The sequence below is a fragment of the Plasmodium malariae genome, assembly GCF_900090045.1.
Source record: "Plasmodium malariae genome assembly, chromosome: 11".
NCBI classification, from domain to species: domain Eukaryota; phylum Apicomplexa; class Aconoidasida; order Haemosporida; family Plasmodiidae; genus Plasmodium; species Plasmodium malariae.
In genome coordinates this window covers 2,450,503-2,468,385 of record NC_041785.1, presented here as the reverse complement: position 1 = coordinate 2,468,385, position 17,883 = coordinate 2,450,503, and the positions used below count along the sequence as shown (strand labels likewise).

Here is a 17,883-nt window from a genome sequence, read left to right as displayed (position 1 = left end):
TGCTTTTACTGTCGAAAAATTATAAAAAGTTGACTCATATATACTAAAATAATTTTATTATGTGCTTTCAAATGGTGCAAATATACAATTGCTTCTTAAAAATTGTAAAACAAATAATTTGCAATTGAAAAAAAAAAAAAAAAAAGGTAAAAAGGTGAGAGTACCTCAGATGAATAGCAAATAAAAAAATATATGTACATGGAGATATGTGTACATATACACTTATGCACATATGTACGTATGTACCAAATTAAAACGTAGCTATAAGACTAAAGGGATGGAAAAAAAAAAAAAAAAAAAAAAAAAAGTCATTGCTTACGAAAGGAGAAAACACATAATACATAAAAATTACCATTCATATGCATTAATTATATGAATATATATACAAATATATATATATATATATATATATATATATAAATATATATATATATATATATGTACATACCGTGGAAAATAAAATAAATATACACATGCACATGGTACACATTCAAGCATGTGTCATCCTCACGTTCTCATAATTCTTGGTACGTTAAGAAGTGGAAAATTCACAAGCAAAATTTAAGACTTAAATGCAAAATTATAGGCTATTAATTTTATTATTTAAAGCGAAAAAATATAAAATCATAATTTTTTTTTTTTTTAAGAGGAAATACAAATGAGTAATATTTCTCTCATTAGTAAAAAAAAAAAAAAAAAAAAAAAAAAAAAAAATACCTTACTCTAAATAATAATATAGACAATTTTGTTTTAAATTAAATATATAAATTACTATATTTTCATTTTTAAAATTTAATACAAACCATCCTGTTTCGAAATAGAAAATGGCTTTTACTAATATGTTTCACATTTAAATACTGTAAGAGAATAAATAACTAAAAGGCTACATGTACATATATACTTTACATGCATATGTATATATGCATACTTATATGGCAAGTACAAGAGGCCTACCAAAACGCAGCTATAGTATAATCTTTAAAAAAAAAAAAAAAAAATAGACTATATAGAGTGAAGCAAGCTGTAGAGTAAAATAATTCAAAACAAAGCATAAAAACTATATTTTTAAGTATTTTAAAAAAAGAATGAAGAGTTTTATTTTATTAAAATAGAAGAAACAGAATTCTTTGAGCACTTTCATGTTATCTTTTTTTACTTGAACACAGGTATTTTTATTGCACCTGATGAGCTTTTTCACGCACCACTTGTATATAGGTGTAATAAACATGGACATCATGTGTATGCATACACGTATGTACGCACATTTATAACAACAAATTACTATTATTATTATTATTACTTTATTTCATTTTACTTAATTTTATTTTTCTTGATTCTATTTTTCTTGATTTTATCTTTATTTCATTTTACTTAATTTTATTTTTCTTGATTTTATTTTTCTTGATTTTATTTTTCTTGATTTTATCTTTATTTCATTTTACTTAATTTTATTTTTCTTTATTTTTCTTAATTTTATTTTTCTTAATTTTATTTTACTCTATTTTTTTTTTTACCTAATTATGCTCTTAAAATAAACGATGAAAAGAACTATCTTGTTAGCTCTTTTAAGCTATATAAAAAATAAAATTTTTTTAAAATTTAAAAAAAAAATTAAAAAAAATTTAAAAAAAAAATAAAAAATAAAAGTTTCCTCCTTTTTTTCAAGTTATCGTTTAAGGCATGAAAACAATGCACCTACATACACACGAACAATGAAGAAGCACATAAGATAACACCTAACTTATAGCCTCATAATAATGTAAATCAGTGATACATGAGCTTCATAAATATTCATAACACATTAATATAATTAAATGCAACAGCTGAATTTCCGTTTATACATGCCCATATAAAACATAGCAAATGATATCACAAAAAATTATAAATGTAAATATAAATATATATATACATAAATACAAATATATATATATACATAAATATAAATATATATATATATACATAAATATAAATATATATATACATATATATATATGCAATCACTCTCCAATGTTACCTTTTAAACCGACAAAACATCATGCTATCAAAAAATTCCAATGCTCTTATGCTTTATTTTAAAATTATAAAATAAATATGATTACTAAGAATTTGAAATTAAATATTTTTTCTTTTTTTTTTTTTTATTTTGTTTTATTTTAATTTATTTTTATTTTTTTTCTTCATCCATTTGCTTTAATTTATTTCATATATATACATATGTGTGGATACAACATATGTAAGATACAACGTATGCGTGATATAACATATGTATATGTACATAAAATGACCGTGTTCAGAATGGTGGATATAGCAATAAGCGCACAAAAATAGCTTTGTTATATAAGTTAAACGGAGAACTTATAGTCCTTTCTCCTTAGTTACAATATAGTTATTTTCGAAATAAAAGAAGATGCAATAGGTCGTTGCACATATACTGATAGGTAAAGCTATTCCCGTTTTTTACATAAGTAAAACGCAATTATATATATATACCAGTACAATGCAAAAACGCAGAAAACTAAAAAAAAAAAAAAAAAAAAAAAAAATGCCGCATTTTCAAGCTATAGTAGCATTATGAGATATGACTTTACCGAAATTAGTTTTATCAAATCAGGGGAAAATACTATATGACATAGTGAACCATCCAATAAGGACGATAAAAAATAAAATTGAAAACTTTTTTAAATTCGAAAATATTGATAACTTAAATAGTGAAATATCCGTAAAACAAAATTTTGATGAACTCCTTGTTCCCTTGACACACTCTGCTAGAAATATTAAAGACACTTTTTATTTAAATGAACATTACATAAAAAATTTCTCTTTTTATTTTCAAAATTATTATACCCCATTTGATAACATAAATTCTATTTATAAATATTACTTAGCTAATAAATTATTATATCATGATAAAATAAAATTAAAGCGTACACATATGACTGCACATTTACCTGACTTGTTAAGACAAAATTATAAAAATGTTATTTATACAGGTGCCGTATACAGAAAAGATGAAATAGATAAATATCACTTCCCTATTTTTCATCAAACAGATGGGTATTTAATACAACCCAAAAGTTTTAACGCTGAATCGGATTTGAAAAAAAAACTTGAGCAGTTAATTAGTTATTTGTTTAGTTCGAAAAAGATAGAAATGAAATGGGACAGTAACACCACCTTTCCTTTTACCGAGCCATCATACGAGTTATATATAAGGGCAAGAGGAGTTGCTACTCCTGATATGAGCATTGATGTGAGTACAAATAGTAGTAGTGATGGTTCCTTTGATGGCAGTACTAACCGAAGCAATGGAAGCTCTGGTAATAACAAGTGGATCGAAGTCCTAGGATGTGGTAAAATTAAAAAAGAAGTAATTGCCATATGTCTGTACGAGAAAGATTTAAATCAAATAATAGAAAACGAAATTGCCATGTTTGATAAGAATTTGATGAAGATAATTGATAAATGTAATGACGTTAAAAATATAGAGGAATGTTCATGTGTTGAAGAACGCGTTTCTTCTATTATTAATAATTTATGTAAAAAACATCTAAGTGACAGAATTGAAAAAAAAATTTATGAATTTATAAAAGATATAAATCACGAAGGATGGGCATTTGGTATAGGTCTTGAAAGATTAGCTATGTTATTATATGATATATATGATATACGTTTATTGTGGTCTAATGATAAAAGGTTTATATCTCAATTTAAAGAAAATGAAATTTCATCATTTCGACCATTCAGTAACTTTCCATCAATAATAAAGGATGTCACATTTTATATTAACGATTCTTTTAATGAAACCTTGTTTTTTCAAATATGTAGAGATATAGCACATGAAAACATCGAGGAAGTGAAAAAGATAGATCACTATTATAATCCCCACACAAACAAAGCAAGCGTATGCTACAGAATAACCTATCGCTCGCATAAGCAAAATCTAACCCATAAAAGTGTTAATGACATACAGAACAAGGTTATTCAAAAGTTAATTAAAGAGTGTTCTGTAGTTATTAGGTGAAGCATTTGTGTTTAATAGTCATAAGCGCTAAAGCAGTAGAACGGCAAAGAAGCAAAGAAGCAAAGAAGCAAAGAAGCAAAGAAGCAAAGTAGCAAAGAAGCAAAGTAGCAAAGAAGCAAAGTAGCAAAGAAGCAAAGAAGCAAAGTAGCAAAGTAGCAAAGTAGCAAAGCAGATAAAAAGCAAACCACCATTTTAATATTATATGGCACAAAAAGCGGAATTAAACAAAACAACTTGTTTTTTTTAAAAATACAAAACATAAAAGATAATAAAAAAAAAAAAAAAAAAAAAAACACCACAAGTAAAAATGCGAAAAAATGAAAAAAAAATACGAAAAATTATTTGAAAAAATATAGTAAATAATAAAAAAAGCAAAAAGGTCATATTTTTTTGCCATTCCCAATATAAATATACATCCATGTGTACTCACGCTTCTGAAGGCATACAGCAGTTAGTAGAACTCGTAATCATTTTTTCCCTATTTTTCATATCTTTTTTGTATTATGTTGAATTAAAATTTTTTATCACTCCTATCTCCTGTTAACATTTTTTTTCGGGGTTTTTTTCATTTTAGTTTCCCTTTCTTGGGCAGTCTGAGAAGATAATTTTTTTTTTTTTGTTTCGTTTTGTTTTATTAGAGTTTGCATATTTTTATTATACTGTCTTTATATCTCTCTCACCATGCATGCATACAAAAATGTGTATATACGTATATATATATATATACATATATATATATATATATATATATATATATATATATATATATATACATGTACGTATACATATGACGGGCCATAAATATATTTAAGTTTCATTATGCTTTAATAAAAAAAAAAATATAAATTGTTCATGTAAATTTCTTTTTTTCTTATAACCATCCATGGGACTAAACATCCTAAAAATACCCAATTGGACATGACTCCACTTATTAAAGGATAAACTTTACAATATATGACAAATGAAATGTTATCTATTGATAACTTTATGATGTTTTCAAATCGTTTAGAATGTAACAAAAAGGATTTTACTTCGGTGAAGTCTACAAGGAACAAATTGTAACATACGTATGACGTATATTTTTTGTGTGCAAATGGTAATGAACTTTTTTTATGAATGTCACTAAAATAATATTGCATGTTCATATTTTTTTTTTTTTTTTTTATTTTCTCTTCATAATACCGATTGTCGAAAAATGGATAGGAAATCCAACAAATGTGTGATTTGGGGGGACGGGAAATTTGTAGTATTGCCAATTAAAGTACTGCTCTTCCTTTAGTAACATATGCGTAGGTTTAAATATAAATATAGACATTAATATAAACATATATATACATATATATATACATATATATATATATATATATATGTATGTATAAATATACATACACGTATGTGTGTACGCGTGAAGACATATAAAATAGTAACAGGAACCCCTGATATCATATACACTTATCAAAAAAAGGTGAATACATTTAATTAAAGTCATCCAGTTAACGAAACGTGTAAGTTTTTTTTTTTTTGTTCATAAATTGATTTCCTATATTAACTGAATTTGAGGAATGTTAAACCTTACCAATGAGTAGTACCATCTCCATTGGGAAATTTGATGAGCAACATATTTGGATGTTGAGTTTAATCTTGACCATGTTTTAGGTGGTGATGTTAAAGTATATTTTTTTTTGGATGCACTTTCATCATTTTCATTTTGCCCACATTCTTTGTTCATACTTTTATTCTGAACGCATTCATTAAATTTTCCACTAAATTCACTATTTTGCATTATGTTACTAGGATCATTAACTATGTTGTTGCTTTGAGCCACCGGATACCCTGGGGTCTGTTGTTGTAATTCATCTCTATAATTATTCTTTTTACAAAAATAAAAAAGAAATAAAAAAAAATGAATAAATCACTTCAATGTATAGCTTTTCTGGGTTCAGATTTGCTATAGAGTGTAAATATAAGGATGTGTAAATGTGTGCGTGTATAAAAATTTAACTAATAAATATATTCAGTTTAGTCATGCACTACGTATGTTTTGTGCTCATAGAGAAAATCAATTTTGCCTGAATTACTATTACTTGATTTACCCCTGCCTGGCCATTATTCATATCCAGGAAATTTGAGTCCCTATACATTTGGTGATTATTCTGATGAAGGAAATTTTTACGTTTGTTTAGACTTACTATTTCTCTATCACTTAATGAAGTAGAATTTTCTTTTTCGATGAGCGTTCTGTTGCTTAAGGAAAAGGAGTTTTTTGTAAAATCTATAAAGTTTTCCTTTTCTCCTGTGTCTCGCTCCTTTTTCTTCTCCTCTTCTTTTTTCTTAAACTTACATTTGAATAAAATAATTTTACATTTAAATATATTTTTTTTCATTCTTGTCATATCATATTCATCCCCGTACATTCCTCTACGACATGAACTTTTCTTTTCCATTGCTTTTATATTATGTCTTCTTTTATATTTATCAACCAAGCTGATTAATTTTTCTTTAATTTCGAAGTAACCTTTTTTATTTTCTTTACAACACTGATGATATGTGTTATCATTCTTGCTTAAAGAGCACGTGTATAGTGTGCTGGTTAGGAGTGTATCTCTTGAACTGTTTATGTTCGTACCAGATAATTCTATTTTTTCTGTTTTTTCCTTTTTTTTTCTTATTTCTCCAGTCCCAGTTGTTGCCCCACCATTTGGGCTTTCTTCTTTACTCTTTGTTCCTTCAAAAGAATAATTAGTATGATTCTTATTATCGTTTAAAAATTCTTTATTAACGGAATTATTCATTTTTTCATTTGTATAATTCCCCTTCGAGGGAATAATAAAGTACCCGTTAAACGTATGTCTATTATTAACACATTCCTCATATATTGGGGGAGCGCGTTTTGAATCGTTCAAACATTCGCTACTAAGCTGTTCAATGCTTTTCGTGCTTTCTTTATTATTCATGTTTTCCCTGCTCATCCTGATTTCTTTACTACTCAGACTACACTTTAGAAATTCCTGCGTATCTATAAAACTGCAGAATGTTTTTTTACTCATCTTATCCTTTGGTTTGTTTATCTTTTTCAATTTCACATCAACCATTTCTTGCTTTATGCGTTTTTCTTTCTTTCTTAAGCTCATTTGGAGTATAAATAAATTGTTATTCTGTTTATTGTATCTTTTTATAAACTTGTTGGGAAGAACCTTATTAGTAGAATGTCCCTCCTTTTCAAGACTACAAAAATCTTCATCGTAGTAATATTTTTCTTTTATCTCCTTATATAATTCTTCTTCATTTTCGTCATATTTTTCTTTCACCTCCTTAAATAATTTTTCTTCATTTTCGTCATATTTTTCTTTCACCTCCTTAAATAATTTTTCTTCATTTTCGTCATATTTTTCTTTCACCTCCTTAAATAATTTTTCATTTTCGTCATATTTTTTACTCTTAATAATTCCTCTTCATTTTCGTCATATTTTTCTTTCACCTCCTTAAATAATTCCTCTTCATTTTCGTCATATTTTTCTTTCACCTCCTTAAATAATTCCTCTTCATTTTCGTCATATTTTTCTTCTTCATTGTTATCTTTTGCATATGTCTTTTGTTTACTTGAGCTTATATTTATATCCTTTACATTGTAAGTCCCTCTCGTATAGCTGCTACTAATGCTTTGAATGTTTTCTTCATTTCTCTTTATGTATTTGATTGCCTCTCCCTTCATTTTTGATTCATCAATAAAGGTATTCCGATCATCTGTTCTGTATTCGTTCTTCACTTTGCTGTCTGCATTGTACAGTTGGTTAATATACATTTCTGATTTCATATCTATAAAAATGTTACCTAAACTTTTATCTATATCTTCAACATTCTCTAAGTAATGAACTGCAGTATTATTAAAACGCTTTATATTTTTTTTCCTAACGCTTTCATCAAAATTATTAAGTATATCAGTACTATCTTTACTAAATACATAATTTCTTATGTACTGCTCTTTTCCATTACTATAAATTTCATCATTCATCCCATATATATAATCATCAGGAATATTAATTAAGTGTCTTTTTCTTTCATTGTTCATCATTTCAATATTTCTCGTAGGATGATAAGAATTATAAAAATTTAATTCTTCCTTATTTATATATTGAGCTTCTATATTAGGATAGTAATCATTTTTGTATTGAGACCATGTCCTTTTTAATTCTGCATTATCATTTTTTTCCCCTTTTTTTCCTGTTTCATAAACATTTTGTTCATTTTCATCTTCATCTAAATTTTCATCTCCCTTCTGGCTTCCTTGTCTATTATCCCCCTTTTGAATATTATCACCTTTACCTTTTTGTTCTGACCATTCATAATTTTCAGGTTTTGTATTATAATTATTATCCAGGTTTAATTTATATTCACATAAATCAATATACATTTCTAAAAAATATCTTATCTCTTTTGAATATTCAAAGTCTGTTTCTAACCCTTCATTATTTCGCATAAAATGTATCATCTCTTGAATTTCTTCTTCCAACTCGTTTGTATATTTTACCCTAAAAATTGAAGAAACGTAAAAAAAAAAAAAAAAAAAAAGAATAAATAAAGTAAAATATAACAAAACAAAACAAAATAATACATAAATCATTAATACATACGAAAAAGTCGTAGGCCTCTATAAAGAAGTTTTTTTAAAAAATATTGCATATGTCTTTAAACACATGTATATATTGTATATGATGAATGCGTAAAAATAAGCACAAAATATAGATAGAGGATTAACATTTCCCCTTATCCATTCGTTCGTTTATCCATTCCCTCATATTCCTCCTTCTTACGAAAGCTTGTCGCTTAGCGGAGTCGAGATAGTAATCTCGTTCTTTATCTGGGTAGGGGACTGGTTTAGAAAAGGTCTCCAGTGGTAATTATTTTCTAAATCATACAAAATGCATGCAGGGTGGTGATTTTGCATATTTCCATATAACTGCTCATCATTAAAAATTACCTCAATAGATGAGTAGGGAACATAAGCTAATGTATTTTCATAATCGAGTAAAAACATTTTTGGAGAAATGGGTATATATCTAGAAAAATTTTCTAATAAATATTTTAACGCCTTATTATTATTATAGGTTTCATTTTTTTCATATTTTACTTCAAACATGTTATAAAATTCTTCATCATTATGTAATATCTCTTCAATATTTACTTTCTCATCTTTCATTTGATTGTCTCCATATATATCCATAGTATATAACTTATTTTCTTCTTTTAAATTATACTCTTCTTTTATTTCCCTCTCTCTATTTTTTAATTCTTCCATACCATATTTAACAAAACTCATCAAATACTCTCCACTATAATATTTTTCATTATCATTATTGTTTATTTTATTTATCATTTCATTTTGAAGACTTATTTCCGAATTCTTTAAAAAATTGTTGTTATTCCATCGATTCTTTAAATGGATAATCGACTTGTTTGTAACCTCCCAAAAGCAAACCCACCCCTCTTCGTGTCTAGTCATGACCCAGTAGTGCTCATTCTTCCCGTTGTTTATGGTCCCTTAGAAAAAAAGGCGAATACATGGGGTAAATATATACACGTTATCCGTTTAAGCGTCCGTGCACATGTACTCATAGGAACATATGTATGCATGGAGGTATGTATATGTGGATGTATATACCTATCTACGTATACACTCACATGTGCATATATTCGCCGCTTACACAAGCATTAGCTCATTTTCCCATGAGTACCTTTACAAACGTACGCGTCGTACTCTAGCCCTTTTAGACAACAACATAACAAAATAACGTGATCTTGTATTGTTCCTTTTTTATATGACAAGAAAAAATAAGGCGGCGTAAAAATCGATGACTCGTCTTCATTTTCAATATACTCAATGTTATTTAGCCAATGGAATAAAGGTCCTTACCAAAAAAAAAAAAAAAATAAAATAAAATAAAATAAAATAAATAAAATAAATAAAATAAAATAAAATAAAATAAAGTAAAATAAAATAAAATAAAGTAAAATAAAGTAAAATATAGTAAAATAAAGTAAAATAAAATAAAGTAAAATATAGTAAAATAAAGTAAAGTAAAATATAGTAAAATAAAGTAAAATAAAATAGAGTAAAATAAAATAAAACAATAAAAGCTAGCATATTAACCAAATATATTTTCCTAGTAAAAAGCGTAAATTTTATATGAGAAGATTAAGAAAATTTTTAAATACCGGGTGTGGACACTTGAGAAGGTAAATTAATTGATGTGATGAAACTACATAGTGGATACAAATTGTTGTCGAAGTCGTTTCTGCTTACACAGGGAAAGCTACAAAGGTGAAAGATTGATGTGTGTGCATGTTTCTAAAAGTTACCTTACCTGTTCATAATATTTTTACTTTATTTTTTGTTATATTATATTATGGTATTTTATTTTATGTTTTTTTGTTTAATGCTATTTTGTTTAATGCTATTTTGTTTAATGCTATTTTGTTTAATGTTAATATATTTGATGTTATTTTATTTTATATTATTATTTTATTATTATTTTTTTTTTTTTATATAGCTGTTTTGCTATATTTTATATTTCTACCTTCTATCTTTAATGGCCTTCGGGAACCACTGGAGGTACGTATCATTAAATTTCCCAAAATCCTTTTCCCACCTGAAAATTGAGTCGTCACGTGTAAATACGAAAAGTAAAGTATGCAATTATATGCACATATATATATGTGTTTATGTCTATATATACGTAAATGCACATATTTGAACATATATGCAAATATATGTATACATGCATGTGCGCACGTCCGCTGAGCACCTTTTTGACATAGATTTGTAGACTGCCGAAGAATTTTGAACTCTGTTTTCTTTTAAGAAAATCAAGTCGCTAGGGAGAGGAGGTATCACGAATGCCTCCACTGAAATGGTTGACTCTCTCTTTGTCTGTATGTTTTCTTTGTTTAATGATTTTAAGTGCACCTTGGAATACATCAGTTCTGAAATAAAAAAGAAAAGTAGTTAACACATACAGATGTAGACATAGATGCAGGAAAAGATACATATAGAACCACAAAAACAGGTACAAATTCAATATGCACATACGTACGTGCATTTCGTTAGAAGTTGTATACTGTCTTAACAAGTAAACACTAATTTTGCATTACTATACTGCGACTGTGTAGAATGGTATGATGAAAATTTTACTTAAATATGTTGTATTTCTTTACCTAACGTGTTCTTATAAACAATAGTTTTATATTGCCTCACATAATAATCATCATAGTTATCGCTTGAAACGTTCATGCCACCACTGATTGCTTCATAATTGTCCTTATAATCGTTATACATAGAACTGCTCTTAGCACTCTCCTGTAATGTAATATATATATCGTTAGAAAAAATAGTAATGATGCTAGTGCAGATAATGAAGGTAAAGACAGTAATGATAATATTAAAAAAAAAAAAAAAAAAAAATTTAATATTAAAATCAAGGTTAAAACTAAAAATTTAGATAAAGCTTAAAATACGGATAAAGCTAAAGGTTAGCGTAAATTGTCACACAAACGATAACCTGTGCCAAGGACCTATAGTCATACGTTCCATAATTAAATATATCAGAAAATGGTAATTCAAAAATACCTAAAATTGTTGAATATATTTCATTATTATTATGAACTTCAAAACATATTTCTCCCTTGGAAATTAAATCTACTGGAAGTATATTCCTAATTAGATTTTCATTTGTTAATTCTTTTTTATCAACTAATCTTATAGGATAATATAAATTTTGATAAAAAAAGGGAGAAGTAGTTTTACTCACAGTATTTGTTTTGTTAACTATACCGTCCCACTTTACCCACACATTTATGTTAACATTGTTTAAGTCTATGCTACTTATGGGTAGATTTTCGCACTTAATTATCCTACAAATGGAAAGGGGCACGCGTATGGAATTACGTAAAATGATGCGAAATACGTAGGCAGGCAGCAAGTAAATGAATAGACAAATTGAAGAACGGATGACAGGACAAAAGTACTAACAAATGAATATATAAAAATGTAAAAATACAAATATGTAAATATACAAATATGTAAATATACAAATATGTAAATATACAAATATGTAAATATGTTAAGCCCGTCGAGTGCAACAGGTGAATAATAAATTAATAAAGACGAACCTTATCACTAAGTAATGGTCATTTAAAATCAACTGATTTACCAATGTAGCATCACTTAAGGGCTGAACTGGCCTTTGGATGTTACTGTCTCCTTCATCTATCCCATAACTATTAACAAAGCACTTTATGTTACCCACAATCTCTCCTTGTTTAAATTTTGTTTTGTCTAATGTTAACTTTTTAATAATTCCTCTAACAGAAATAAAAAGGAAGGGTGTAAAACGGTGAGGGAATATACACATAACTGCTTACACAAATGCATATGTGTCAACATATATATATATATATATTTATATATATATATATATATATATATACTTATATGTACTTATATTTATATGTACATTTCTTCAGATCAGTACTTGAAAAATGGATATTCTGTCACAGATTTTAAAGATATTATACATGATCCTAATAAAATAGGTGGTTTATACCTATAATTAGAGTTGTAACATAGTACCTTAAAAAAAAACAAAAAAAAAATTTATGTATTATTATTGATACATATTCCCAAATAGGAACCAATATATCACACCATTAACACATGCACAAATACGAACCAATGGCATACCATGAACACACATGCACAGATTCGAAGTAATAGCACATTGTGAAAATGTGTTAGGATGAATCAAAACAAATGCATATTTTACTGTTATTATAAAAAAGGCATTAGCTAATTGTTGATATGTTCCAATAAAACAAAAGTATCCAGGATATAACCAAAAATTATTGTAAGACTTGTAAGAGCTGTGAATCACCCAGTCATCTTCACTTAAAGGGAATTTAAACCTTAAAAATTTTGGCAGAGTCTTTAAGTAACTTGGCATTTGAGAATTTGCTATAAACCACCAGCTGTCCAAGGCCATATGAAATTCAAATATTTCAGACAACTGCATGTAAACCTACAGGTAAAAAAAAAAAAAAAAAAAGGTATGTAAATGAGCACATAAAAAAAATAGTAGGCGAAAAAATAAAGGAGAAAATTGTTCCCAAAATTAACAAAAATATGAACAGGAACACATACAAAATAACTTAAAACGCAGTGAGGATTTTACCCCTAAACGCTGTGCTTCAAAAATGATATTTTTCTTTTCAATTTTCCTCTTCAGAATAATGTTAGTGTCAGGATCATTTTCAATTATTTCCTTCAATGTCCTTTTAGAAGAGGCATACAGATCATTAAATACAAATTCTTTTATGCACCACATCTCAACTGAGATTTCGAAATTTTGTAAATCATTATATGATATTCGTAACTCCTTCTCATCCCATATGGTTACTAAGAAAAGATTTTTTTTTTTTTGTTATATCAATTAACGTGTTCACTTAGCTTTCTTTTTTGATGTTACTTTTTTATTCTCTTTTCATGTTTCGTCAGTTATATACACACATATATATATATACGTATATATGTATATGCTTCGGTAAGTATACTTTACATATATATATATATACATACATACATACATACATACATACATACATACATACATACATACATACATACATATATAAATGTATGTATATACTAAATTATTTTCTCTTTTTACGTGGAATTCTTAAATATTTAACTTCTCCTGGCTCTATAGAATACCCAGGGGTGTACAACAGTTCTTTCTTAAGATCTCCATAAAGATTTATTTTTCTTAAAAAAGTAAGATATTAGAGTAAATACACACAAATATATGTGTCTATATGCACATATGCACACATTATGTGCACATATTATTCCTTAATATACGTATAACAAATAACGAACGCACTACACTAATAAATTAAAGTTCTACTTGTTATTGCTAAAGGACACTAAATAAAAATTTTTCTGCATCTGATTTTCTAGATTGTGAATATATTTTATAAAAAATTCAAAGCGCCACAAGCGGGGCTTTAGCATTGGGTTATAGATCTCTTTTATGCTGTGTTCTCTCTGTTTTTATTAAAAAAAAAAAAAAAATAATAAAAGATAATATAATTTAATACAATGTAATATAATATAATTTAATACAATGTAATGTAATATAATTTAATACAATGTAATATAAAATAAGATAGGACATGATAAACAGAGGAATAAACATTTAGAGATGAAACGGTTAGGTGCATATGCGCTACATCTAGAAATATATGTACAAGTCAACATATTTTAATTTTCTTTTAACTTTCAGTTCCTCATATAAATCAAGAAACGGTTCATCTACATCTTCATCATCATCAGTGGTACTTAAACTCTCCTCACTTATTTCTGATTCCTCGTTTCTTTTTATAGCCTTTATTTTCTTACTTCGGATGTGCCTCTATATGAATATATATATATATATATATATATTTATTTATTTATTTATTTATGCATGTACACGTATAAGGAAAAAAGAGAAACATTGTTCATTTTAGTATATATAAAAACCTGTATACATCAATATATATATATACATATTCACAAACGTTTGTACTAACTGTTTATAACTCATTTATGTATAAAAAAAAAAAAAAAAAAAAAAAAAAACTATCTTAACAACTTTTTAATTAAGTTAACCAAGTTTTTTTTTATGTTCCTTCCACATTCATCTTCATCAAATAGGGGTACTTCTAAAAAATGATCTTTTTTTTTTTTTTCATTTTCGTCATTATCATAATAATTGTCTTCTTCACTTTTGTAATCACTGGCATATTCTTCGCTTAGGCGTTCTTTATTATATTCATTCTTATACAACCATATTTCATCCTTTAGCTCACTAATATGGACTTTTTTTTTTTTTTCTTTTTCTTCTCTTAGATTGTTGCTTTCTTCATTCTCATAGAAAATTTCTTTTATCTTATTGATTAAATACATTTTTTACATAAAATAGTATGTGCTTTTACTTATAACAATCTACCAAGCTCATTACATCATATGCTAAATGTACTTGTATTATAAGCATATATATATACAACATATATCTGTACAAATATGTATTGAAATTTTTTCTTTTATATCTTTAGGTGAATTTTTTTCTTTTGTACAAAAGATTTTTTCTCTTATTTTATTTTATTTTTGTATATATTGTAAAAATGCACTTAATGGCATATAAAAAAAAAAAGACAAAAAAAAATACTGCTTTTTCTTATATATATATATATATATATATATATATATTATTTAGCTCTTTTTAATATTTCTCCTATTTCTCCTATTTTCTTATTTTCCTATTTTCCTATTTTTTCAATTTTTCCTATTTGTCCCATTTTTTCTACTTTATTCTGTTCATTTCTTACTTGTCAAATAATTTTCAGCGTTATACGATAAATAAAAGTTTCTCAGTTTACCATTCACCTTTCGCTGTAGGAGTTAAACCTAAAAATAATGCTTCATTTTTTGAGCAGATATATTTTGTTCTTTTTGAAACTTGCAATATTTTTGAAATATTTTCGAGTATTTATTATTTCTTTAAATTATGTTTTATTAAAAAGTCAGAATAAAATTAAAAAAAAAAAAATTTTAAATTACATGAACATGAATTAAAAAAAAAAAAAAAAAAAAAAAAAAAAAAAATGGAAATAAAAAGAGAAAAAAGCTAGCTAAGAATTGGAATACGAAATTTCTCAAATGAGATATGTACCCACATACATTATGCGTACATATGATTATATATATATGTATGTATTTACTTGTGTATTTGCATGAATAATTACGCGTTTGTACAAATATTAATACAATTGTGTGGGTATACCAGTTGTCCCAATTTGTGTATGTGTATTTATACCAGTTGTCCCAATTTGTGTATGGGTATTTATACCAGTTACCCAATTTGTTTGTGTGTATTTATACTAGTTACCCAATTTGTTTGTGTGTATTTATACCATTTCCACCAAATTATGTGTGCAATTTACAAAATAAAAGGAGAAATGTCAGACCTCTTCTGGTATTTTATTGTCGTGTTGGGGTAGCTATATTTTGGGTGAAAATCAAATGATGTTTTTTCTTTACAAAAAACATTTTTCTTCATAAAATGAATTAAATCATTTGAAGAAAAAAAGGTTATTAGTAATTTTTTTTTTTCTTCCTTAGTAAAGGTACTTAATTCAGATTCATTTATTAAGGCGGAGAAATTATCCTCTATATATTTTTCTTTGTCATTACTCATGGTTTGTTTTCCTATGTCCTTTTTAAGTTGTTGAACACAGTCAATAAATAATTTTTCATATTTCGATTTTTCAATATAATGTTTTGTAAGTTTTTCTTGTAAACTACAATTTATATTCATTTGTCTCTTTAATTTATTTTCTAAATTTGTTATCTTGTAGTTTAATTCTTTGTAGGTAAAATTGTCTGTTTTTCCTTTCTTCTTCAGTTTACACTCAAAATGTTCGTCCCTTACTCTTACTCTTTCCTGTTCTTTTGTAAGGGAAGTACCTTTTTTATTCAACTTCTTTTCGATTCCCAACTTTTTCTTTTCTTCGCTATATATGTCATTTTCGTCTCCTTTGTTGCTTTCGTCTTCTTCCTTTTCAACTTTCCCTCGTATCTGTTGTTCCGTTTTTTCTACCTTTTTCTCCTCATCCTCTTTACAGTTCTTTATACTTTGTGTTCGAATAACCGTTTCATACATTTTTGATAATTTTTTTTCCAAGAATAACATGTGGTTTTTCATAAGTTCACTATTTCTTTTCCATTTTTCTGCTTCCTTTTTTAAAAATTGTGAAACATTGTCTAACCTTAAACATTCGTTTATGTACCACTTAAGTTCTTTTTGTAATTTTTTTACTTTTTCATCTTTTAATTCTTTTATTTTTTCTTCTTTTACAATTTTTTTCAAAATTCGTATTTCCTTCTGTACATCATACATATATGCGTTAAAAGTAAGTACATATTTTTCTTCATTATCCTTAAGGATATTATTGAAATGCATATTCATATCCTCTATGGTTTTATTTAACGACTCGAAGCGTTTTTGAATATTTCCATTATTTTCATCCACAGTGTCCAAGCATTTTTTTGATGATTCGTTTATTTTGCAACATATGTTCACCCTCGTTCCTTCGTCAGTCTTCGCGACGTTTTTGCTGTCATCCTCTTCAGTCGTCATTTTTGCATACATTCGTGCGCACGCATATATGCATTTACATATACATATGCATGTCCATATATATATGTACCTACACTATATATACAAAATAGACAAGATAATTCACTCTATTTTAAGCCCAAAGAACGCTAGAACCCCCTTTAAAAATTTTACTGTATCAATAATAATTATTACCTATATAGTAACAAAAAAAAAAAAAACCTTTATTTATTAACATGTACATTTATATAATATCAGAATGTTTTCCTCTATCAATTATAATACCTAAATTTCTCCACATTCTTAAGTCTACATTTCTACAAGATTACGAAAAAGTGTATGATCTTTTTTGCTAAATGAAAAGCCTAATTTTTAATAAACAAAAGAGAAACCAAAAAAAAAAAAAGAAAAAAATGGAGCTTTTCACTTCATTACTATAACAAGATTACACACTTTTGTTATTATTTCATTTTATTTTATTTTGTTATATTTTTTTATAACTGTAAAAAGAGCACAAGAATGTTAAAAATGAGTGTTCTAATAAAATAAGTATGTGCAATATTCATTCATTTATTTCTGAAAAAAAAATTTTCTCTTGAAAGTATTCTAATATATGTAAAATCCCAAAAATTTTATCTCAAAGAACATAAA

The 17,883-nt window shown here is 26.3% G+C and overlaps 3 protein-coding genes across 3 annotated transcripts; 1 reads left to right on the top strand and 2 right to left on the bottom strand.

Annotated features, from left to right (window-relative positions):
* Positions 1-2,578: 2,578 nt before the first annotated feature.
* Positions 2,579-4,021, top strand: mFRS (phenylalanine--tRNA ligase, putative; the record flags this gene model as incomplete). Its single annotated transcript, XM_029006269.1, has 1 exon — positions 2,579-4,021. One exon carries the CDS (start codon positions 2,579-2,581, stop codon positions 4,019-4,021), a length of 1,443 nt encoding a protein of 480 aa, XP_028862775.1.
* A 530-nt stretch (positions 4,022-4,551) lies between these two features.
* CEP76 (centrosomal protein CEP76, putative) lies at positions 4,552-15,020 on the bottom strand (the record flags this gene model as incomplete). Its single annotated transcript, XM_029006268.1, has 21 exons — positions 4,552-4,614; positions 4,900-5,063; positions 5,204-5,294; positions 5,598-5,891; positions 6,106-7,422; positions 7,500-8,550; positions 8,833-9,559; positions 9,754-9,927; positions 10,235-10,332; positions 10,597-10,668; positions 10,825-11,002; positions 11,234-11,375; positions 11,578-11,929; positions 12,188-12,379; positions 12,550-12,647; positions 12,841-13,092; positions 13,246-13,469; positions 13,741-13,835; positions 13,978-14,117; positions 14,350-14,484; positions 14,724-15,020. 21 exons carry the CDS (start codon positions 15,018-15,020, stop codon positions 4,552-4,554), a joined length of 6,156 nt encoding a protein of 2,051 aa, XP_028862774.1.
* Positions 15,021-16,053: 1,033 nt separating this feature from the next.
* PmUG01_11058900 (conserved Plasmodium protein, unknown function) lies at positions 16,054-17,253 on the bottom strand (the record flags this gene model as incomplete). The annotated part of the gene is made up of 1 exon (XM_029006267.1): positions 16,054-17,253. The coding sequence occupies one exon, from the start codon at positions 17,251-17,253 to the stop codon at positions 16,054-16,056; it is 1,200 nt and encodes a 399-aa protein (XP_028862773.1).
* Between the last annotated feature and the right edge of the window lie 630 nt (positions 17,254-17,883).